This window comes from Alosa alosa, chromosome 1 (genome assembly GCF_017589495.1).
Source record: "Alosa alosa isolate M-15738 ecotype Scorff River chromosome 1, AALO_Geno_1.1, whole genome shotgun sequence".
In the NCBI taxonomy this organism is placed as follows: domain Eukaryota; kingdom Metazoa; phylum Chordata; class Actinopteri; order Clupeiformes; family Clupeidae; genus Alosa; species Alosa alosa.
The window spans coordinates 45,430,048-45,454,583 of NC_063189.1; the positions used below are offsets into that span (position 1 = coordinate 45,430,048).

At 44.5% G+C, this 24,536-nt stretch overlaps 2 protein-coding genes across 4 annotated transcripts in view; both read right to left on the reverse strand.

The window, feature by feature from the left end:
• Window positions 1-2,169, reverse strand: part of LOC125296786 (PH domain leucine-rich repeat-containing protein phosphatase 1-like) — a 60,956-nt gene extending 58,787 nt beyond the window's left edge. The window contains 1 exon segment of the mRNA XM_048246865.1: window positions 216-2,169. Within this exon segment, the coding sequence (XP_048102822.1) occupies window positions 216-1,926 (1,711 nt within the window). The 5' untranslated portion in view covers window positions 1,927-2,169.
• A 2,580-nt stretch (window positions 2,170-4,749) lies between these two features.
• The window catches only part of LOC125296231 (phosphatase and actin regulator 1-like), a 55,849-nt gene continuing 36,062 nt past the window's right edge, over window positions 4,750-24,536 (reverse strand). For all 3 annotated transcript variants that reach the window (XM_048246028.1, XM_048246035.1, XM_048246020.1), the window contains 10 exons: window positions 23,112-23,192; window positions 19,369-19,569; window positions 17,210-17,540; window positions 15,514-15,719; window positions 15,085-15,241; window positions 11,486-11,541; window positions 9,690-9,751; window positions 8,875-9,015; window positions 7,060-7,136; window positions 4,750-6,648 (listed from right to left, as the gene is read on the reverse strand). In XM_048246028.1, the coding sequence (XP_048101985.1) occupies window positions 6,633-6,648; window positions 7,060-7,136; window positions 8,875-9,015; window positions 9,690-9,751; window positions 11,486-11,541; window positions 15,085-15,241; window positions 15,514-15,719; window positions 17,210-17,540; window positions 19,369-19,569; window positions 23,112-23,192 (1,328 nt within the window). In that variant the 3' untranslated portion in view covers window positions 4,750-6,632. The remainder of the gene's footprint in view (window positions 6,649-7,059; window positions 7,137-8,874; window positions 9,016-9,689; window positions 9,752-11,485; window positions 11,542-15,084; window positions 15,242-15,513; window positions 15,720-17,209; window positions 17,541-19,368; window positions 19,570-23,111; window positions 23,193-24,536) is intronic.

The following is a 24,536-nucleotide window of genomic DNA, read 5'->3' on the forward strand; positions in this document are numbered from 1 at the left end:
GCAACCATTAAAACCAAACAATTTGGCAAGCAATGTTTGAATTATCACACAGACTACTCATGAAAAACCCCCATGCAAGCTTGCTAACCGCACACAGCTTGCTACTATCCACTGACAGCCCGCTCAAACAGGGGCGTGTGAGACACTCACGTGACTGTTACAACCTCATGTTAAAGAACTTCTGCTCAGTACAGAACGTTTAAGGAAGTTGTTACCTGCGTAAAACCGTAGCAAGGAGCCCAATTCGGTGTTCATGCCTTCCTCTTGCACTCGCCACGGGTCCTTAAATCCCAACTTGAAGAGAAAGTCGTTCTGGATTTGCAAAGGCCTCTCGTCTCGGCCCAGTCTCCTGGCAGCCTCGCCGTGCAGCTGAACATAAAGTGCCGGGGTGGCATCGTTGTCTGCCGCCGACCCAGTTTCCTCACTGCCAGGGTGGCTGTCGGGGTCTTGTGTGTCGGTTGTATTACCTGTAGAACAGGCCCTGGACAAAGAACTGGAGCTACTGCTTTGTGGCATACAGCCCAGAAATTGTGGTTCGAGCCTGCTGTCGGTCTCAGTATCTCCTGACCTGTCGTTTAAGTGCTCGCCAAATATCCCACTGCTGCCACTGTTGTTTTTACCATTTGGGTATTTACTAAGATCTTGAGGGCACGTGTCAGTGGCTGTGATTGACGAAGGGCAGTCATGCTCCAATTCATCAGACGAACTGCCATATGTGTCGAGGCCCTCTGTGGCACTGTCAAACGTGGGGCTCAGAGCAGATGCATCCGTGCCCAAGATCATGTCATCGCTAAGGGAGTCCCGATGCTCGCTAAGTCGGGCCCCAGAACTAAGGTCGTCGAACGCGCTGCTCTCGACGTCTGAACCAGAGTTTCTCCCACAGATGTCATTCCCATTGAATCTCCTCTCTGAATCGTCATCATTCGGCGTGTCCGCATTTATATTAGAATTAAAATCGCACAAGGAGTGGTGTAGGATATTGTCGTCTGACTGGGTATCAGACGAGTACAAACTGATATCAAATTCAGGTCTGTGCCCATCATCATCCTTGTCTAAGAGCAGGAGTCTCAATCGGTCACCTGGCTGGTCTGTCTGCCGGCCTCTGTATTCGGAGCGTCTGGGGGGACTCAAATGGCTGTACCCCGAGCTTCCATTTTCATTATGTTTACACAGCGGGTGGTTAAAGTTATACTTGCCATTACAATTGCCATTCAGATCAGTCGTTGGATAGATTTTACCTACCAGACGTACAACAGATCCTGACTTACTACTTAGTTGACTTAGCCGACTAGCTATTTCCCCGGCCGTAGTTTCCAGTGTACACAACACCGGCCTAGGATATGAGGGCGTGAGTTTGTCGTGGACATGTATGGATCCCCTGTGTAGATCCGCGCGCACCCACTGTCTATCTGATGGCTGCAACTGCATGTTCTGTCGGTGCCGAAGCAAAGTCTTCCTATCAAGGCTTCGTGTGTGCAAAGACGACGAAGATGAGGCTGAGTTCATCTTTCCACCCCCAGCAGAGACAGCTGAGGTGGCAGCGGTGGCTGCTGCAGCGGAGAGATTCCTCTTCAGTCGTCTCCTTTTTAAAAGCAACGAATTCGAATTGCTGGTTAAACCGCGGCCATTTTTTGAAGTTCTGACAGTAGTTTTATTCGCGACGATTGTCTCTGCAGCTGCCTGCGGTTGTTTACTCCCTTTGCGTAACGTTACATCCACGCGAGGGGCACCCAGCTGTCCCCCGTTCTCCGTCTTGGACTCACCTCCACCGCCATCATCCACAACCGATCTGAGAGCGGTAGCCAGTCCAGTTGGTTTCTTTAACTTCGCACCACCCGCGTCCAAGCTGGATTTCGCTGCGCCTACCGCCATGGAGCTGCCCTCTGCCAGCCTGACGGCCGACACAACAGTCCGCGCACTTTCCATCTTCCGCAAGTAGCTACAAAGTAAACCGCTGATACGTACTTAGAAAAAGACCCCCTAGTCCATGTGATTTATGGCTAAAATGAACACCATTTGCGTCCGCAGCCTTAATGGCGAAATTATACCGCCATACATCCAGTTGTCTATCTTCTCTTGTCGAGATCTTATCCCAACCACCCGATGTCAAATCATGGAGACTATCGCCACAAGGAAACTCAAGTAGAAGTGTAATCTAGGGGCGGGCGGAGCGAACCTCATTACGCATGAAATAGTAGCGACGTGAGAATACAAAATGAACGTCGCCCGACCTCTTACGCAAATAAAAAAAAGCTACATATTCATGAGATGACACCAAAATGGTGCCGCGATCGACGCTGCCGTTGACGACGGGAAATGTAGTCTTTTTACTTCATAACGTCTGCACATTCATGATGTAAAACTTCATCTCCCGTACAGCACTGGAGACTACTGGCGGTAAAATATCTGTTATTCGCAGGCACCAGATTCGATATTTTTCAGCAACTAGGTCGCCACAGGCACGGAACCGCACGAAACTCAGCCGTGACATAATTTCCCCAGTAGAAACATGCAGGCTGCTGGCTACATTTAATTTTTAAAAAGTGCTCTGATAAATACAATTCTTAAGTTGAGGCGAACTGTGTAGGCTAACCCTTAGACTTTAGTCTGCGTAGCCTACTTTTTAGACCACATAGGCTGGTTGAAGATCGCATTTGATCATGCAGACTTCGTAGGCCTACGAAGTTGTGACAAAGCTATCAATGCCATCAAAGCTTGTCTTTTCAACTGGGCAAAACGCCATTTTCGCGATTGTCCTTGCCATAGGTCCGGCAGACCAAGTCCTGGTGGTAATTTATCGCCACCTAGTGGGACTATAGGCCTACTAGTCCGGCCTGTGAATGTGCTCCTATGCTCTTCCCTAGTGTCCTCATTAATGTAGGTGAAATTAATTTAAAATGTTACACACTAATGTGTAAACCACGTGTTTTCTGTGTAAAACAATACCAAAAAGTACCTATGAAGTGGTATGGGGAAATATATATTTACTCTTATCACACACACACTTGAATCCAGCTAAAATGGCTTCAAAATAGTCAAAGGGATATCAGTGTTTTTGAGAGGTGGTTTCTGTGCAACCTCTGCATATACTTCTGAATTATTTTGCGTTGGCCTATCTAGTGTATGTGTATATGTATGTAGACTGTGAACCACATGCACACAAAACATTTGTAGGCTAGGCCTACTTATCAAATGCAAATTGATTCATTGCTCACTCACTGCTGAAAAAAAAAAGAATTTAATAAAGTTTCTGCTCATGAAACTGCATACACCAAGACAAAACAGATTAGTTAAGCTACATGCAGTTTCACTCTGTACATTACAAAATCTGTTACACTGTACATTTCGAATGAAATACAGCATGGGGTAATGAGGGTGACATCACCTTTTTAAACCAATGAAACAACAAAGAAACAATGTTTTTTATGTAAGGACAAATTATGACAACATGGGTTTGTGCACTGTTCCCTTAAATAACCATCAGAATACAAATGGACACTGTTCAGAAAAATAAATATTTTCAGTCATCAACTGCAGATGGAACCATCTTTTAAAAACTATGAAAGATCTCATAATACACATTGGTAAATTGGGCAACACATAAATACATTTCCAAGGTTTCAATTGCATAATCGTCATGGCTTAAAACTTGACTATAATGGAAAGAGACAGTCCAAATACAGCCTATGGTTTTGATTTGAATTTGTGTTTTATTTCTATTGCTAGGGATGCACCGATTGAGAAATTCTGGGTTGATACTGATGTTTAAAATAACAATTTGTCCAATAAACGATGCCGATACTGATATTTTTTTTCTTAGTTTTTGTTGTTTATACCCCTAGAGTACAAACAAAATATTCAGGAAAACAACCATTTTCAAGTATTCCAAGCCAGCACAACATACCTTGTGCAGAATTGATGCAACAGATTAACATCAGCCTCTGCCATCGGTAAATATCATATAAATATACCGATTGAAGTTATCAGTCAACAAGACTGATGTTGGTCAATATGGAACATTCCTATAACAACCTAAAGCCTGTCAGCATTCAATCATATTCCCTCGTAATTAGAGATGAAAGAATATTCAGTGTTAATGTCTCAAATGGTGAAATTTTACCCTGGGTGAAATCATAGAAATATATCTGAGTGCATTGGCAGTGGCTGTGCTGATGGTGCTAATTAAGCTAAATTGACTTATTTTGGAATTGATTGAACTGTATTTAAAACCTTCATTTACAAGACATATGCTATACTGTACTTCCACAAAGATTTGGAAAGAGTTTAATGTACCAATGTAAGGATTTTGGTTACACTGGAAATAGGAAGTGAACAAAGTTCCCCAGACCCATTCTCTTTTGAGAATCGGTCAGGTATTAGGCCAGACTGAAAATTGCTCATAGTAAAAGCATCAACTGATAATTTCATTATCTGTGTAGCTCATTGGGAGTCCACTCAATCCTCATGTGTGCCCTTTCAGTCAGAACTTTACACCCCATTTCTTCCTAGATGGCAAAATGGTAATGACAAGTCTAGTGTCTTAGCTGAAATGATCCAGCATGCTCTTTATTTTAATGATGGTCCTATAGTAAAACATGACCATGTAGGCAGTTTTATGTAACTAAAGCCATCAAGTGCTGCAACTTGGATGCTTCTGTTTTAAAGTGTTGTAACTGTAAACACCCTGCTGTTATGTACTGTGGCGTTGAGATATGGGAAGTAGGAAAAAACACTACCAAAGTCCAGTCATTCTCTGTACATGTGACAAATTACTATTTATTGCTGAATTCACATTCCTTAATCCAACAAAATGACAGTCATAACAAACCCAAGTCCCAACCACTTTGATTTTGGAACCATTGATCACAAAAATGAAGGATAGCTTCATAATCATCAGGTCTTCTCAAAGATTTGGTTACCATTTTTGTAAGCTACAATCAAGTTTAGCTCATTGTGCAGGACTTGTTTTGGTATAGGAAAAAAGAAATGTAGCCTATTAAATTTGGTGCCATTATGTTGTTGGATTCAAAATTATTTTGGGTTGAGCATCAGATGAGAGCCTGATTCACTATGCATCTTCCCATGCAAAGAACATTGAATTTACTTAAACTAGCTGCTCTAACTGATCAATGAGCTTTCGTTCAGGGGATAGAGGATGCGTCATTGGTGTACTCTGCACCTACAGTCCTAATCCTCTTCCTCTCCTAACCTATTGCTAGACATGGAAAACAAATCCAAAGTTTATATTGCAAATAACACTAATGCAAGGAACAGTGAGACAGCAAGCATTTAAAAATGTCTCTACCCCCCACCCCCCTTCCAAAAAACAAACAAAAAAAAACTTCAATGTTTTCAAACTGTTTTTGACCATAAGGTCTGTTGCAAAAAGATAAAAGATAACAGAAATGCTTGCTAATACAATGAGTATTGCTCTTCCTAATAGCATCGAGAATGAATGATAGGCCGTAGAGTGCAGTGCATCTCTGCATTTCATGAAAGGTCTGAGTGCTAGGCAGGATTCTTTACACCATTAATGAGAAAAAAAATGAAACACTGATAATATGAATAAAAAAATCCCTGGATAGCCAGCACTGCTTAGACTCATGCGCTTCTTCACAGATATAACTGTGACGCCCTCCATAAACCTCAGCCGCTGGCCGAAAAAAGAAGTGCCACTTTAAAAAAATAATAACTTAAATATAATGATAAAAATTCCACAAGTCCTTAAATAGAACTCTGTGAGCAATTCTGCTTTGTTAAATGACCCCTGACAAATACCATTTGTATACAGACATACAGAATAATGCCAGAGAAAGTTATTTAAAATATCTTATTAAGACCTTAATATAAACACAATATACAAGTAAAAGCGAGTGCAGAGTTGGCACTCAAGAATTCACAGTTAGCAGAGTATGTCCACATTGTCAGTAGGAAAGAGGGGAGCAAATGACTACATGGGCAATAGCATACATTGGCCACCAGAGGTTGATATTACACATGAAATTAGGTATATTGCACAAGAGTCTATGATGTCCAGACCTCCAACAAAAACTAGTACAGGGTCTGGACACATGGTTGCACTGACCGTGCCCAGCCAAACAGTCTAAGGGTCAAGTGGGTTCAGTGGATGGGTTCAGTGTTCACCCCTGAGGGTAGTGTGACAATCACATGAATGACAAAACAAAATTAAACAAAACAAAAAACAACAAACAAACAAACAAACAAAAAAAAGTGTTGAATATGAGCCATCAGCATTGTGTCATTCAATAGCAAAAGGGAACAGGTGTCCACATGAGATCCCATCCCAGTTCCTCTGCAGTCCACAGCCCCCTAGGCTCCTGCCTGAGAGCCCAGGGAAACGTGATGGGCTGGGTCAGGTTTGGGGTGGGTGTGTGTGTGTATGCCATATCTGGGATGACTTGTCTTGGCATAAGTGGAAAAAAAAAGATAAACAGTCTCCATGGACAAAGGTGGACAGTACCGTCCGAGTCTCAGGGATCTGCAAAGGCATTTGAAAAAAAACGCATGGCCTTTTTGTAGATGCGGGCACCGCTTGAACCGTCCAGCACTTATGGTTCTCAGAGAGAGGAGAGTAGTACCCCGCTAGGCACAGCTCCCAAGACAGTGGTGTTCTACGGTCTGTGAAACCTGCAAGCAAATTACAGAACAGCAGCTTCAGCAACACGCAAATAAACAAACACGGAGCACCATTTCCATGACCTCACCATTATTAGATGCATGCATACATTCTGCACACAATGCAAGTGCACCAGTATCAGTTTGACCAGAGGGGAAAAGACACATTCAAGAGGCATGATAAATTAAAATTCATAAATTCTGCAGCTCCCTTCTACAGAGCTGAGTGGCAATTAATAGATTGCCACTGGCATTAATATATTGTCATACAGTATGTCTGATTCCTTATAAGAACTTACTAACACCTGTTGTGCCATTTTGCTGGTCTGCAGAGTGCAGAGTGAGGGACATGCACACTTCTAATATAAGACAAAAACTCAAAAACCCTATGAATGGGGCTGCATAAACTCCAAATGGTTTTACCTGGTTAGATGGCGGCTTGATTCATGCACCTCCATTTCATTACTCTTGAAGTCATTGAGTTCTTTCCTTATGGCTGCCTGCAACAGATCAACAGAGCACTTCAGTCAGAGAGAGTAGAGCTATAGACAGGTGATGAGCACTCAACACAAGATGGAGTCACTCCACTGTGCACACACTCTTTACAGAGCAGAGCAGAGAGCCGGCCATCCATCCATCCTCTTCCTGCATCCACTGGACCTACATGATTCATGACATACTCCATTTAATAGTCAGACTCCTCTCTTTCTCCTGGTCCATCTCCTCAAACACCCCCCTCTCCCCAACCCCATGCAGGAACACAAAAACACCGGTTCAAATGGACCCTGCACTACTTCCCCATGCTGAGAGTAGTGGGCCTGTTATGTGCAGCTGAATGGATTAAGTTTTAAAGCACGACATCAAAAGGAAACGGCACCTCCTTGTTAACCTCTAAATGGTCCAAAAATATCTCAACATGTAGAGCTGCACGTGTATGTAGTACTATAAATATCTCACACACACGCACACAGTAGAAAAATGCCAAAGAACTCAAAGGCCTTCGGAAATAATTATGTTTATTATTCCCTGTTTAGCTACCTGACAGTTTTGCATTCTATTGGCATTTTTGAAGCCAATTTAAATGTTTTTTGAACAAAATGAAAAGTGAAAGAAAAGTAACTAATGTGATTAAAACGTATGGGAACTCCTTCAAGACTGTTGGAAACCCATTCCAGGTGATGGCATGAAGTTGGTTGAGAGGCTGAGCAAAATATGTCTATTTCAAAGAATCTAAAATATTAAAAAAGTAGCTCTGTTTACACTCTTTCTGCTTACTACACAACTGCATAATGCTAAGTAAAAATTAACCTTCATTATAAAATAATAAAATAATTATAATGAAGATGAAGATACGAACGCATTGATGCATTGATTGTTATCTATAGTACCACTTTTGACTGGTACTATAGATAACCAAAACTACTGTATTAGACCTACTGGAAACTGGGGGCACAAAAACAAACAAAAATCTGAGCCACGACTCCATGAGCTGAGATGCCTGGAGCACTTGCCGTTGTTTTTGCTTTCTGTGAGAAGGAAGAAAACTACACACACTTTAAAAGAGGGGTGGGATGGGGTGGGGAGAGCAAAGCCTGAGACGCAGTTGAAGGAGGCACTCATCCTAACACATCAGGAGAAAAAATAAATAAAAATACACTAACCACATCATGGGTGTCAGCAACATTATATCGCCATAGAGGGGGTGCTCAGTGAGGCGCTAATCCAACGTGCTGGCGAAAAGACAACTACCAATGCCATTGGATGCTCCTGAAGGAGATCATGTGTGACTAAGCTATACAGTTGTGTTTATATTTGTCTGTGCTCCTAGGCTCTAGTGTAATGAAACAATGAAAAAATAAACCAAGAACAAAACAGATGTGTTTGGCTAGGCTCGTCCCCCCCTCCATGCAAGCTGCATGCACTCTTCACAATAATTGAAGATATTACATAATGTTAACACATTTAGTTATTGCAGAAATGTGTGAAGGCACGCAACAAACTTGATCGTTCTCACCATTTCCAGTCTCCCTGTGGATTCACGCTTTACAAACTGAAATCTGAACAGGGCTGATAAACATGTCTAACCAGGCGAGCGGTCAGAGAGCCTTTGCATGTTCCCTACTCGACCCAGTCCTGCCCTACTCGACCCCGTCCTGCCCTACTCGACCCCGTCCTGCCCTACTCGACCCCGTCCTGCCCTACTCGACCCCGAGTCAGTCCCCTCTCCCCAGCGCTCACCTTATCGGCTGCAGTGAGCCGTGTCCAGGGCTTGTCGGCCCGTCTGTCGTAGTCCTGGGCGTCGGCCACCTCCACGTAGTCGCAGAAGCAGATGAGGATCTTGGCCTGCCTCAGCTCCTCCACCGTGGGCCTCTGGCTCAGCTGGGAGAGAGAAACAAGCCAGTGAGCTGCACTGGATCACACACACATCTGGGAGACCACCACACTTCACTCATCCAACTTGTGTCAGTGAGCTTCAGTCCTAAACCTGAAAGCTTTCTGCACCAGGAAGGCTCAAGCAAGTTTTACTCTTCATGGAGGTGAGCTAACTATACATCTAAAACTCCAACAATGGGACTAGGAAGGGGAGCTTCACCAAATTGGCAACATGCACTTTTCATACACAAAAGTGATTTTCTCTAAATAAATAAATAAATCAATAAATAAATAGTCAGTAAGTAAGTGTGTGTGTGTATTTTCTGAAATCCATTTAGGTGCACTTCAGTGGCAAGTCAACAAGGCTTTCCCACCATTTCTCCAAATAGTTCATAACAAACGCCTGGATCTGTGTGTATGCGTGTGTGTCAGGAAGGATGCCATAATGTCAGGGACATGTACACCATTTTCCCTCCCTTCCCTGCACACGGGCTGCCACAGTGGATCAGGGAGAGGTCTACTCCCTTATTTGTCCCAACCCCCTGGTCTAGTGTGTATGCTCCCCACGTGCTGCAAGGAACAAAACCAACGGCCCTCACATGACACACAGACACACGGCCCTCTGGGACAGTGGAGCACAAGTGCGGTTAATAAGAAGCAGAGAGTGGTTCATATCTCACCTTCCGCGACAGCCTACGCTTGAGCTCCCTCTTTTCCTCCAGCTCCTCTAGCTCATTGCGGGCTGTGTGGCAGAGAGAGAGAGAGAGAGAGAGAGAGAGAGAGAGAGAGAGAGAGAGAGAGAGAGAGAGAGAGAGAGAGAGAGAGAGAGAGAGAGAGAGAGGTCAGATGTGGAAGGAGTCCCCACATGTTGAGTGGGCAGTGGTGGCTGCCGGGACAGCTCATCGGCACGGGGGCGCACAGCAGAATGCCAGGCAAGGTCTGGACAGCGCTGACTGCGACGCCAGCGATAATGATGATGTCCCACATTTTCACACTTTATGAGGAAGCCCTCGTACTGGTCACAGTCTCACCTGCCTGTCTGCTTCATTAGGACAACTCTGTATTTGTTTTAATGAGAACAGCACAAGCCTCTCCTGTAGTTCTGTCTATTCCCGTGTGGGAAATCTCCTTTTTAAATAATGAAGGATTAGAGTTCAGTTTGCCACTACAAATTGCAAGCCTTTAAAGGAGATTTTTAACCAAAAGATGAAGCCTGACAAAGTTCCTAGAAAACATGTCCAAACCACTGCCAATCTCTGCCATCCAAGGAGAGTGCACCGACCATAGAAATATGTATGAGACGGCCAGTCACAGGAAGCTCAGAGCACAGATTGTACTGTTCTAAAAGTAAACTACTTCCTCTTTTTTAAAGCCACACAACTGGCTTTGGAGTTCTCTTTTACTCTCAGGATATTAAGTCCCATCTGTAATCCGCTGCTGTCTAGTGGTAAAAGGAGAACACCGTACGTGACCTGATTCCAATCATAATGGCATTTAAATAAGCCCTCAGAGCGGTTTATAATGGCAACATGGGAGAGATTCTGACGCTGATACTCCTGGTGATACTAGCTGCTGACTGAAGATCCACAACAGCAACAAGCAGCCACTTGGAGCGTTACTTTACCACAGATTCAACTATATCGCAGATTCAACTATATCGCCAGTCTGTGTGGGTCATACCTCAACACACTGCTTTTGTAAAATGTCAGAAATCAAAAGTTTAGATACCACTGGTTTAATCTACATTACCCATATCCATATTCAAATAACTTATGTTGTGTTATGTACTATACTATTCTACTTGTTACTTTCAACCACTAGTGCACACATACATATATGTGCATAGTGTATGTGTGTGTGTGTTAAAACACACACAGGCAACCTTTTCCATTTCATCATGGGTGCCTAGCAACTTCTTGTGCGCTGAGTGGGATGAGACTGCCTGAGAGTGTGTCTGTGGCTGTCTGGCACTGCATCCTGATTCATCCTGGCATCGCCGCCTTCTGCAGCCAGACCTCCTTCTGTGGCCCTGACGGATCCTCCTCTTCTAATGAGCCACACTCACTCACCTCCCAAACACCAAAGGGAGAGAGATGCTTGCTAACTACCTAACCCAGAACCCTTTCATCTGCCAAGATTTAAGTTGACAACATTTCTGTGTGTATTTGTGCATGTGTTAGGGCGCTTTCATACCTATTTTGTTTCCCGAATTAAAAAAACGAACCGCTCTAGAGTTCGATTGGAAACGAGCCGAGATCACCTCTTCCTGGCGGTTTCGGTCCGTTTGTTTTGTTCGGAAACAGAGAGAGATTGCCGCTTTCACATATACCTAAGCAAACCGATCTTTGGGGGAAACGCTCCACGTTCCAATTCAATGATCCGGTATGAAAGCGCTCTTAGTTATGGTATATATGTAATGTAATGTAATGTAATGTAATGTAATGTAATGTATACACGATGTACACTGAACACTCACGCTTAAGAATATTTCTCTGCTCCAGCTCCTCTGCAGTGGGCCTCTGACTCAACCTCCTGCAAAAGCACAAATCAAAACAACAAATCAAACCTACTGTAGCACACACACACACACACACACACACAGCAACATCACCTTTTTTACTTTTTGCTGTACAAACAAGCATGTGGATATTGTTTGTGTTTTTCCTTGAATGACAAAAGATTCTGTTGTCCCATATTTATTGCCCGCTCCTGACGCTTGTTCTCAGACTTGGCTCTGAACCAAGTGCTGTTATCTAAGTGACACTGACAGACAAGGGGTGACAGTTGAAGATGGAGGAGCTTCAGCAAAATAAATACTTGCCAGGCTGGCTCTCTGCAGTCCATCGAGAGGCATGGAGAGTAAGGACAATCTGATCCTAGCTTTTGAAAGCTTCATTAAAGTCTCCGGCAATTTGTCTGTGTGTGTGTCTGTGTGTGTCTGTGTGTGTGTGTGTCTGTGTGTGTGTGTGTGTGTCTGTGTGTGTGTGTGTGTGTCTGTGTGTGTGTGTGTGTGTCTGTGTGTGTGTGTGTGTCTGTGTGTCTGTGTGTGTGAAAAATTGGTTATTGGACAAATTGTACAGGCTGTCAGTACGTCTTTGTGCAGTCATTGGAGGAAGACCCTCTGCACTTGTTCCTCCGCAACCGACAAGACATGAGAAAGGGCTTTGAGGAACTAATTGCAGGCAATGGGGAGTGAAAGCAAGCACAAAGACAGTGAGAGAAAAAGAGAGAGACAGAGGAGAACAAAGAAATTGAAAACTGAAAGACAAAAAGGCTATAAGGAAGAGAAAACGGCACAAAGAAGGAAAAAAAAAAAAAAAGAGTGCAAGGCAAATTGTTGAGACTCATCATATGTTGGGGGAATAAAGGTTCTGGTATCAAAAACAAACCCTCTAGCGCACTGAGAGCAGGTCAGCGTCTGAGCCCGAGATCGCCCAGCCCAGCCCAGCCTTGTTCTGCCCTGTCAGCTGAATGTCCCCGAGTCTCCTCTGCTCCAGGCCCAGCTCCATCCAAACGCACCAAAGACACCACATCATAGCACATCACATCACGCCACGCCACGCCCGACACGTCACCGCCATCTCAGACCCGTCCAGCTGATCTCAGCGGATTGAGCCCTCCGCTGACCTGCTGGCTCACTCGCTCGCTCACTCGGGCTGAGCGTGCGCTTCTGCCAGTCCATCTCAAACCTAGTCATTCTCACCGGTCATTACACAATGCATTTCCTGGCGCACAAAGACTTTCAGCCAGGGTGTGCTGGGCCGTAATGATGTTACATAAAAGGACAGGAGTTACACAAGGCGGCTTTTTTTTATCATTTGAACAATTTGTCTTGTCCTCCGACTGAGGAAAGGGACAATGAACGTAAATGTGCTTTTGATGCACAAAAGCGAGACAATGGCGGCTTATCAAACCACTGCAATCTCACCTAGAGGGGTCAGACTCCTTAATGCTGGGTAAGGAAGCTTAGCAGCCTGAATTTTAAAGTGCACTCCCTAAAAGGTACTCAACAAGAAAGTAAGAATGAGAGATGGACAGACTCAGCCTGGTCTTTATAAAGAGTGCCACAGGCAGACAAATCTACCATGTGGAGAGATCTGTTTTTCAACCACACACTTGGAACATCACATTTTGATCCCACCAAAATGGATAAGATTTAATATATTTTTACGCATGGTATATCTGGTTCAAATTTGGCCAAAGCAATGGGCTTGTGTGGATAAAGACATCCATCTTTGCCCTCACGTCTTCCCTCGTTTTCAGTCCAAAGCATAAACCCTGGGATCTCCTCCACAAATGCATACAATGATAAAATCAAAAAGGACTGACATAGCAAACCACATAAAGTACATAACATAATTACAAAACAAAATTAATTCAATGAGGTGATACGATCTTTACAAAAAGACACTGCAGTCTTTTTAGGGGCGGCAGACACCTTTAGAATACATGTGCTCATAGAATGATTCAGCTCTATGAAAGTACTACAGTAGCTTTGAATTGACTAAACTAAACGGACAACTATTATCCTTGTATGAGACGGGAAACGAGTGCAGGAGGTAAAAACAGAAAGAGAGCAAGAAAGAAAGAAAGCCGAACGAGTGGGAGGGATCTGCTGCACCATTCTGGAAACTAGGTCAGTTGGGTTTTGGGTACCGCTCTTTGCTGCTCGTGCCTATGGCTCTGTTTGTGTGTGTGTGTGTGTGTGTGTGTGTGTGTCTCAGGCTGACGCTTAGTTGCGGCAGTCATCTCGGCCGTCGGCATGGCTAATTCAGCCAGGACACAGAGAAAGTGAGTGACGCGCATGCTGAATGGAGACATCAAAGCCTATCAGCTTACTGGGGGAGATCTAAGCCATGAGGAGGCTCAGTTCTCTAGCGCCATTATCACACACTGGATACACTCAGCAGCATCTTAGCTAGAGGCAGGCAGGCAGGCAGGCAGGCAGGCAGCCCCCAACATCCACCAACTTCTGCTGCTGCTACCGGGTAGTTCAGCTGGTGGGCAACACTCAGTCTCCACCTCCTCACCCATCAAATGTGGGCACAATAGACAGGAAGGAATGTTTGGCTGTTTGTTTGTTGGGTTGGTTGGCATTTAGTGTGAGTCTGTGTATCTATGTGTGTACCACAAGCAACATCGCACTCAGGAATTCTTCGACCTAAATTTAGAATGGTGCACTGTATGCGAAGGAGCTGGACATAGCAAGTGCTAACAGGATTAGAAGCTACAGCTAAAAAAAAAAAAAAAAAAAAAAATCACAGCCACCCTCCCTCACAAACATTTGGCTGGCAAACCCAATTCAATCAAACCAAACAGAGCGTGACACTAAATTCTCCCTGAACAGTCAAAATGAATGCCCAAAGAAACACACATCTTGGGAAGTGAACTTAAAGCTACTACAGAAAGTCATGCTAATGTATCAGCATTTCAATTGATCGCTCAACACAGCTGGTGTCTGCTGGAAGAGGAGCAACACCTGGCATGATGGTCATACACAAAGTCACAGCATCTGTGTGTGTGTCTGTCTGTGTGTGTCTGTCTGTGTGTGTCTGTGTGTGTCTGTCTGTGTGTGTCTGTCTGTGTGTGTCTGTCTGTCTGTGTCTGTCTGTCTGTGTCTGTCTGTCTGTGTCTGTCTGTCTGTGTCTGTCTGTCTGTGTCTGTCTGTCTGTCTGTCTGTCTGTCTGTCTGTCTGTGTCTGTCTGTCTGTCTGTCTGTCTGTCTGTGTCTGTCTGTCTGTGTGTCTGTCTGTCTGTGTCTGTCTGTCTGTGTCTGTCTGTCTGTGTCTGTCTGTGTCTGTCTGTCTGTCTGTGTGTGTCTGTCTGTCTGTCTGTCTGTGTGTGTACACATGTATGAGGGCGTGTTTGAAATATGTGTTTGTTTGATATGACACAGCTGTGTGGGTGTGGACTTCGTTTGCCAGCATTAGTGTCCATGTGAATATCAATTTGATTGAGACTGTGTCTATGTGCATGTGTGAGGGAGAGAGTGAGAGAAAGAGTGTAAGTGTGTGTGTGTGTGAATACATGTGTCAGTGAGAGTGTGTATGTGCGTGTGGGGGCAGGGGGGTCGTACCGCGTAAGACGGGTGCCAATCTGCTGTCTGGACTCGAGCCGCTCCTCGTCCGTCTGCATGGGCAGGATGTTCTTCTCCTCCAGCTCCCTCTTGGACGGCCGGTTACTCAGCTTGATGGCCAGTGAGTCTTTCCTCAGCACCTTCCGTGCCAGGGAACCTACGAGAGACACGTCACAGCCCCGGGCAGTCAGCGGCAGGGGAAACTTCCTCCACACACACACACACACACACACACACACACACACACACACACACACACACACACACACACACACACACACACACACACACACGTCTGGGCAGTGTGGATGACCGGGAGCCTGAGCCCCAGATCAGAGGAGGACAGACAGTCATAAGTGGAGTTATGGCACCTCCGAATCTGGGCTCATCTGATCTGGGAACAGTGGTTGACTGGTGAGCGTGGCTTACTTGTGAAGAGGGTGTCGTCGTCATCGTCTTCCTCATCATCATCTTCTTCATCGTCGTCCTCATCATCCTCGTCTTTGTACATGCTGGGCAGGTCCTCGTAGTCTGACTCGTTTGGCATGTTTTCCTTGTCGTCCTCGCAGTCGATGACCACGGTGGGTACCTGCCGGCTTTCCAGCAGACCGCACTGACCGACGTGCAGTCCGGAGCTACGAAGGGGAAGGCAGAGATTGACATTTGCATCAACTAGCAATTAATCTTAGTCAGGATTAGGCACAAGACATCCAGGTCTCTTAAACAAAACTCGTCAAAAATCACAGATTTGCAATAACAGACAGGAAGCTATTAATGAAGGATTGTCCCGAACACAATGTTCTCACTACATAGGCTAAAACTATTACAGAGAGGACAAAGTACATGTCATTACACTGCATGCATACCCATACTTCCCACTTCCAAAGTAACACAAATGAATACACTGAAAGCAGGTATGTAGTTTAGTCTTTAGTAAATAAATAAAATGAAGAGATCTGGTTTAAAGGTAACAACATACAGTATTTATGTTACAGCTGCACTGCTGAAACACTGAAGTGATACTAGGCTCTATATACTTACAATTACTTACAATTCACTTGAGATCATTCTTTCTAGCAACTGATTACATCCATTACAGGAAATTGCATCAAAAGCATGCACAGTGGTACAGTAAGAGGGAAATAAGAGCCTGACAGATTTACATAATATGTAAATATTATTTACATAACCCATAACAGAGTGCAGGATCCACCAAATCTGCTCGCTCTCTAGCATAACACTAAACATACAATACATTCAGTTCCCTTTATGAAGACACATTACCACTATCTAGCAAACACACTGTTTAAGTGTTCCACACATGTCCCGTCTACATAGTCATGGGAAATTTGTCTTTAATATGATTTCAGAGCAATTGCCGGTGACTGAGAACAATTACTGACATTTGATGATATGTGAAATTATCTTTTAAGGCGGTTCCACACACACACACACACACAAACCTGATGACTCACAAGCTGTGTGTGAGGGATAGGGCTTTGTGGGGTTGGACCAGGTGGTGTAAGTATGTCATCTAGTAAGGAAGACATTCATCCTACTCAATGGGACTGTGCCAAAGAGGTTTGCTATGAGATGAAGCCAGATGTGTTCCACACACGCCTCCATCGGCAATCTCACACCTATCCTAGGAGTGGCCCTGGTTGCATGCGCCTCACCTTCATACGCCGCTCAGCTGAAGTGGGCTGGCCATTCCCATGGAGGGGTGCAGGAAGCTAGGTCACGTCCTCCTCACGAGCCTGACCCCATTACGGCTCAGGGAGTGCTCTGCCGTGGAGTACGGGCCAGCGTGCCTAGCTCTGGGATGCCCATTATAAAACACGAGCGATACCAATTCCCCTGACACTCAAACACTGAGATAGCCAATGCCCTCAAACACCTGTGTCCGAACGCAAAGCATTAAAAATGATTGCTGCCACCACCAAAACAAGAGAAGACTATGGTTTGATTTCCCCAGACTGTCATCAGCCAATATAGAGGACAATTCCTTCCCACTGATTTAGTGCAAATAAGATGATGGATTAATGGGATTGTTTGAGTGAAGCGTGCGTACACACACACACACACACACACACACACACACACACACACACACACATCTGCTCACTTCTCTAGCCGCTGCATGGTGAACGCCAGCGTCTTGTTGAGCTCCTCGATGATGCGACTGGGTGGGTGCAGCCCGGCGGGCATGGTGCCATACTGCAGCTGGTGCGAGTACGGGTGCCCGGAGAATGGGTGCTGGTGCGGGTGGCAGCCCATGGTGGCGTGGTGTTGGGACAGGCCCTGCGGGGGGCATTTCTGGGTGAACGTGGTGAGGGGCATGGACGAGGAGGAAGAGTCCAGTCCTCCAGGAGGGACACAGATCATCACCTTTTTGGGAGGTAGAGGAGGAGAGAGCTTGCCCACCATACAGGACATCTTCGAGGGGTGGCAAGAGTCTGGAGCAGGGCAGCAAATGGGACAGATGGACAAGCACGGTCAGATAAATTAAACAGTCAGATAAATCCATTAACCTTTAAAAACTGTTCGTTGCTACCCCCCTTAATTTACTGTTCGCGGTCAAATTTGACCCTACTGTTTTAACTGCTCTTATTTTAACATAAATTAAAAATGTACACTATAACAATAGTAATAATAATATTTTGTATGTATATATTTTTAAGATTTGTTGCCTCAATGGATGTTGGTATGGTAGTTAGTTTGTAAAACTTCATGAAGCACACTCAAAAGGGGGTTATAAGCACATACACTACTACACTTATCAGAGCTAAACATAAGAACGTCCAAAGACGCCCATTAAGCCGGACCTCATGTGCAGCAAGGCCGCTTGTCATATCTGCCAAGGTGTCTCATGATCGGCCAAGACGGGCTAAGCATGATGAAAGGGCAGGCGACACAGGTGTCAAGTTGGGGAGAGGCCACTGGCCCCGCAAGCAGCCCACAGGGCGACGGGCCGGGGAGCCACACGTGTGCCCATCCGCTCCCAAGATCTACCGACCTAACCGGATTCATTATGCCCGGCTAATCTACGGATCAGAGCCCGCTGGCATGGTGCCAGTCTGCCGGGAGAAAGCATGTCCTCACTGCGCCAACAGCCGGCGTCAGTGCACACACACACACAGTTTTAGGATGCATTTGAGAGTGTTGCAGATTTGAAAAATTGTTTGAAAATAGGTAAATCACTATAATCTACGAGAGAAGTCTGAATATATCAGTTTCATCTGAGTAAACAGAGATCTCTAAACAAGCAATTAAACAGCTCTATATATATATATATATATATATATATATATATATATATATATATATATATATATATATATATATATATATATATATATATATATATATATATACATAAGTATCATTGAACTGCTTCATGTCTGCCATACCAGATGGATGTTCTAAACTGCACCCATCTGATGTTTTGCACGGTTACCGCCTGATGCAGGGGCAAGGACATTATAGCAGAGAAGGGAGTCACCAAAAAACAAGCAGAATACATCAGAATACAGAGTACACTTACTGGATAGAGCCAATATGCATTTACTGGATACCAGAGCAGTAAATGAATTCAAAATGTAAAGGCCAAAATAGGTGTGGACAACTTCATATTGTATTATTTCACCCTATAATATAATTTATGACAAAGAGAGGGGACGAGTAAGAGAGAGTAGTAGAAAAGGAAGAGGCAGTCCTGCTGACCTGGCTAAAGTAGGATTTAATTAGACTAATCTGAAAGAGACCATCTGCAGCCCCCATGATCTCACACACAAAAAGGAGAGAGAGAGAGAGAGAGAGAGAGAGAGAGAGAGAGAGAGAGAGAGAGAGAGAGAGAGAGAGAGAGAGAGAGAGAGAGAGAGACCTGCTCCACCAGCTCATTTCGTTTCAACAAGATTATGTGACAATGCGAAGAAAAGAGTCATTTCAATTGTATTTTCTTTTGTTCTTTTCACAAACGTGGCCATTCAAACAACAGGGCCAAGCTGGGTTAACAAGGACCTTCACCTGGAGACCTTTAAAATCAGAAAGCCCTGCCCCAGCGGCCCTAGCTTCTCTCCCTGGTACTGGCCCGCTGCCCAGATCTCTGTGGACAGGCACTCCTGAAGGAGCCCAGCTGGCACTACCCTGGAATCCACTTTCCCTTTGTCCAGGGGATGACAGAAATCTCGTTGAGGGATTGGGCACCACCACGTTAAACAATTCCCCATTTCACAAGCCAATTCCCACCCCCCTCCTCCCTCCTCTCCTCATGGATAAGCTCACCTGTGTTGTGATTGGGCAGCCGGGAGAAGGGCTTCGGGGGGAGCGCCGGGGGCTGCTTGTGGAACAGCGGGGGCTTAGGTGGCGTGTCCTGAACGTCACCTGTGAAGGCCACAGACTTCTTGGGAGGCAGGATCACGGTCTGCTTCAGTGAGTCCTGAGGGCACACGCTGCCTTCCATTGATGGCCGGAAGTCGATGCTGGCTGCAATGTAACAACAACAACAACAAAAAAACATTTTCATCTGAGATGTTGAAAACACTTCAGAATACATTAGAACAAAGAATACATTATTATAATCAAACCCACTACAATGAGGATGCACTTCCAGCCAAAGACTGGGAATGGTAGAGACACAGAGGCAGAATGCAGTCCGATTCTGCATTCTGACTGGGACCTGAACAAACCAAGTTAGGACAAACCAGTGAACCCATTACTGATGCAGCAAGTCAATTAAGCACATTAACACTTCAGATACACGGGGTGGATTCGTGTACTCATCTAAACAAATCAAGTAGTCTTTGAATGAGTCCTCATGAGTTTGAACTACAGATTTGTTCCTTTAGTATGTTATGTCAAGGTAAAGTTCAGTGAGAAAGAATGCCAGTTTTTAAGTTGATTCATTTGAAGACACAAGCCTTGTGAGAAGGATAATGGTCCTTCAATTCAGCCATTCAACACGTTGACATAACACTGCATGTAGTCATACTCTGCATTTTAATGTCAACTACAGTGCAAGTGTTTTAAGTTGGTTACTTAATGTCATCTCGGCAGAACGGCGAACTTTACGGATGGTCCACTGAAAAAAAAAAAACAATGTGTGATCAGATCACTTGCTGACGCAAAACAAAGTCCATTAGCGAGCTTTTGGCTGTGTCATCATCACAAAGACATTTTGAAAGGGTAGGAGGGAGGGGGGAAAAAAAAGTCCCATTTGCAACATTAGTTCATTAAGTGGTGTCCTTTTGATGTTGATGATCTTTTTTTCCAGCGTAATTAACTTGACAAGCTGGTAAAGAGCAGATAGAATCCCCGCGGAGGACGGTAAGGGTAGAAGACAATGCCTGAGGAAAATTGGCCCCATTCAAATTCCCTGCACATAATTCGCATTTCCACACTAACCAGATGTCCTTAGCCAAGGGTACATCAGCCAGCACAGTGTCGACTATACTGTACAAACTTGTACTCTATGACAGCCTGGCCAGATGCTGCACCCACATCAAAAGTCTTGGATAACATGCCCTCTTACATAGACGGGGATATTACATCATTCCAAAAGCTGGTCAGTACTGTGGATTTATTTGGTCAATAAGTTCAATCCCTAAAGACCAAATGTAAACAAGGGCAGCCCCAATTTCATTGGCAGTGTAGTGCAGTGAGAAACTTTCCTGAGGGACATTAGGACAGGCCATGACTTGGACTTGGCCCAGGTCTGTGCACTGACTTACTGCCCCTGTGCCTGTCTGGACAGCACATAGATGCCCTGTGGCCATACACCACTGTCCTGTGGCCATCTAACATGCGAGGCACTGAGCCTGCCTGCGGCACAGGTTGTACCCTCACATCTCTTTTTGTTAAGGGGACTGTGGAGTGATGTAACAGAGAAAGAGGAGATGGTCACACAAGCTGCTATCCATCTGGTGCCCACCCCTTGTGTGTGTGTGTATTTGTACCAGAAGAGCTGTCTAACACCAAGGCCACTCAAATCACTCAGAGCTGATATCTGACAGATGGCTCCAGTGCTGACCTCTTCAACTGTACAGTAACCAATATATCGGCCGTAGTAGCCAATATGAGCTCCTCGCCTTAGGGAGAGGGTTAGACACACCTGCTCCTAGTCACAGGAATGTGCCCTGACGTTTCCCTGTGTGAGTGATGGCTAAGTGTATGTGAGATGAATTGCACAAACCCTAAAACCTTTTCAGCTACAAGTGTTCTTCCTTTTAGGTTGCATTCTTTCAGGGCATAAAATGTGACCATCTTCTCACTGGTTGCTTTGTTGATGCATCGTTCAGAGTGTTCTTTTCTATGTAAATGTTCAGTAAAGAAGATGCAGAGGGAACAGTATGAAAGGCCAGAACTGTGGACCCAGTTTTCTGCCAGCTTCAGTGCATCAGCTGCTTCATGCAGAGACCATTGTGCCCTCCAACTAAACACATTTGAGTCTAATATTAGTTCTTATAATATTTAGGGTCAGGCAACTTTATCCACGGGGCTGCTCTGTTAAATGGGTGCTTTCAAGCGGAGTTCTCAAATTTTGTCCTGCTACTATGAGCTCAAGTAAGTCCATAAGCTGATTAAGCCTCTACAGCCAATCAGATGCAAGATTAACACAGTTTTTGAAGGCTACCCAAAAAGGAGAGAAAATAAAACATATTACAGTTAAAAAATAATAAATAAATAAAAAATAAAAAAAATAAATAAATAAATAAATAAAAAAAACACAGAACAATTGATTAATCCTCATCAGTAAAGGCTCATTTATTAAAAAATGGATATGGATACAGACAGTCTTCCATCCGTAGTCTATGCTCATTTCATCAGTCTTTCGCACATTACAGACTAAAGAGATCAACGTTTGAAATGGACATATCTATTTTCGTAGGAAGAGGAGAGCATAAATCAGGCTTTAACTGACAGAATGAGTCAGAAGGAAGCACAAACAGCATTTTCATTATGTCCCCTTCTGCAATACTGGCCTTCCAGGAAAACATCCATCTTCCATAGATTCATGGTCGTCATGACAGTGCATGGCGAAGGTCACACTCTGGGGGGAGGGATTGATTTGAACCCGTCTGTCTAGTTTTTAAAAAAGTGGAGCAGGAGAAAACTCACCCGCACAACCTGCAGATACTAGCCAACATTGGCACTGGTAGGAATGGGATTGATTGGGATCGATCAGAGAAATAGTAGTCATTAAATAACAAAGACTGTGAAACATCACAGAATACATTCACATCATGAGAGGCTAAGGTTACACAACAACAAATATTCAGTCATGCATCTATTGGGCTACATGATCACAATGTGCTCACTACCTTTAGTATGTAATTCCGTGAACAGCATATGCCAAACCATTTCACTATTAGCGCTCCTATTATTATGAGCACAGCTACCACTAGCACAGTGCCGTCATACACGAGAGGTTTTTTACCCCGATTTTTTGTCCACGATACCGAAACACCGGAGCACATGAAATGTGGTAAGTCTTTAGCCCCATTAACCTGACAAGGATACACTTTTGGTCCCCATTGACATGTTATGATATATTATATTATATTAAACAACATTGATTCCCATGTTGCAGGATTATTTTCAAAGTGCATTCTGTGCCTGTTTGCATTTTATATGGATATAAGACATTTTATAGGATTATTTATGGATAACTGAGGTCTAAGTTTTTCTCCTGACTTACTGCCAAAAGAATCAAGCGATCTAAACATGAGGAGCTATTTAGAACAACCAATTCTATTCACCATACCAATTCACCTCTTTATTAGTTAGTGAACTGAAATGGATTGTAACTACATAGTCCCTCAGTTCTTATTTGGCTGTTTCTAGCCCTCCATACCTTCCCATCTACATGTGACTAATGCCCATGAAATCACTCCACTCATTTGGTTCCTTCCTATGAGTCACCGATCACACACACAGACACACAGACACTTAACTCCATGAAAATGGTCTCAGGTTCTCTACAGGCTTTTGTGGAGCAGTGAGCTTCTGAATGCGGCGACTAGACGCACCTTTCTCGAAGATCTCCTTCAGCACTCCCCTCTTGATCAGCTCGTCTCTGCTCTGCCGCATGGACATCTTTCTCTCCAGGGCTGAGGAGAAAAGAAGAGGAGGAGAGAAAAGCAGCATGAACTGGAAAAGCCGCTGTGGTACCTTTGGAATGACTGCAGTGGAAGACCGCATACAGCCCTATGGCCTCTGCCCCTGTAAAAGTGAGGCAATTCACTTGTATGAATACAGGCTGACGACAAGATCAACACCAGACCCTGTGGGCTGGTCAGACAGGACCTTTGTGATTGTGTTGGAGCAGGGGTTTTCACCATATTGACTAATTATGTAACCCCAGGACCACCACTGAATAAAAATACTGATTCCCACATTGCAACTACATTACTGAATCCATGGTTAGGGACCACTGGTTATTAACTAGTGTGTTGGCGCATCAGTTTTCTTCCTCTGGCACATTTTACAGACATATCGCTGAAACTAGGGCAATGCACAAAATCCACATCCAAACACCAGTCACTTGTAAACTAAATAAAGATATAGATAAACTAACAAACAAACAAACAAACAAACAAACACCTTTGTTAAATCTGATTTGAGGGAACCTTCAGTATCAACGCACAGCTCTATTGCCATTAGTGAGAGAGCTCCACATAAAACGGCAGTTAAATATCTTGCTGTGTGCATTAAGTGCAGCCACCAGCAGAGCAGCGGAGAAATGGAGAGCATTGCTTCACATGAGCACTCATCTCTGCCTTAATGCTTCTCTGCGTATCACACATTAGCTGGGAAAGGCCTACCAGCAGCTCCATAAATACTGCACGGGCCAAACTGACTGAAGAGAGGAGACCCAGAGAGTCATTCTCTTTTCATCACGCAAATCCTTCGCCGTGGAGTCACAGGAGCCGGTCATCTCTAGAGGCCAAAGACAAAGCCAGAGCACGATGTAACACCTTCCCTTTCATGGGATGAGAATGACAAAAGGATGGTGTTTGAATGCACCCCGGCGGTCTATCTGGCGAAATGCTTTCTAAACGAGCTAGCATGTCCCAGCGCGACTGCTCCCATCTATTTTTAGCCTCAAAACAGTTGAGGGACTTAACAATCTCCGCCACTGCACGCAACTGGGTCCATTTAGCGCCATTCTAGTCAGTTCAAAAGCTACCCCTGCAAAGAAACCAATTAAGAACCTGAAATGAGGATCAGGCAGAGGAACGGCGCTCCGTGCACAACACACACCCCAGTGGAACTCGGTGCACGTGTGTGTGTGTGTGTGTGTGTGTGTGTGTGTGTGTGTGTGTGTGTGTAGAGGCTGGGGTCTGTAAAATATATGACCCAATAGAGAAGAGCGAAATCAGGCTTGTGTACAAAATGGCAAAGACGTTTGCCTGGAGTCACAAGCATGACATGTCCTGTACGACCACTTGAGT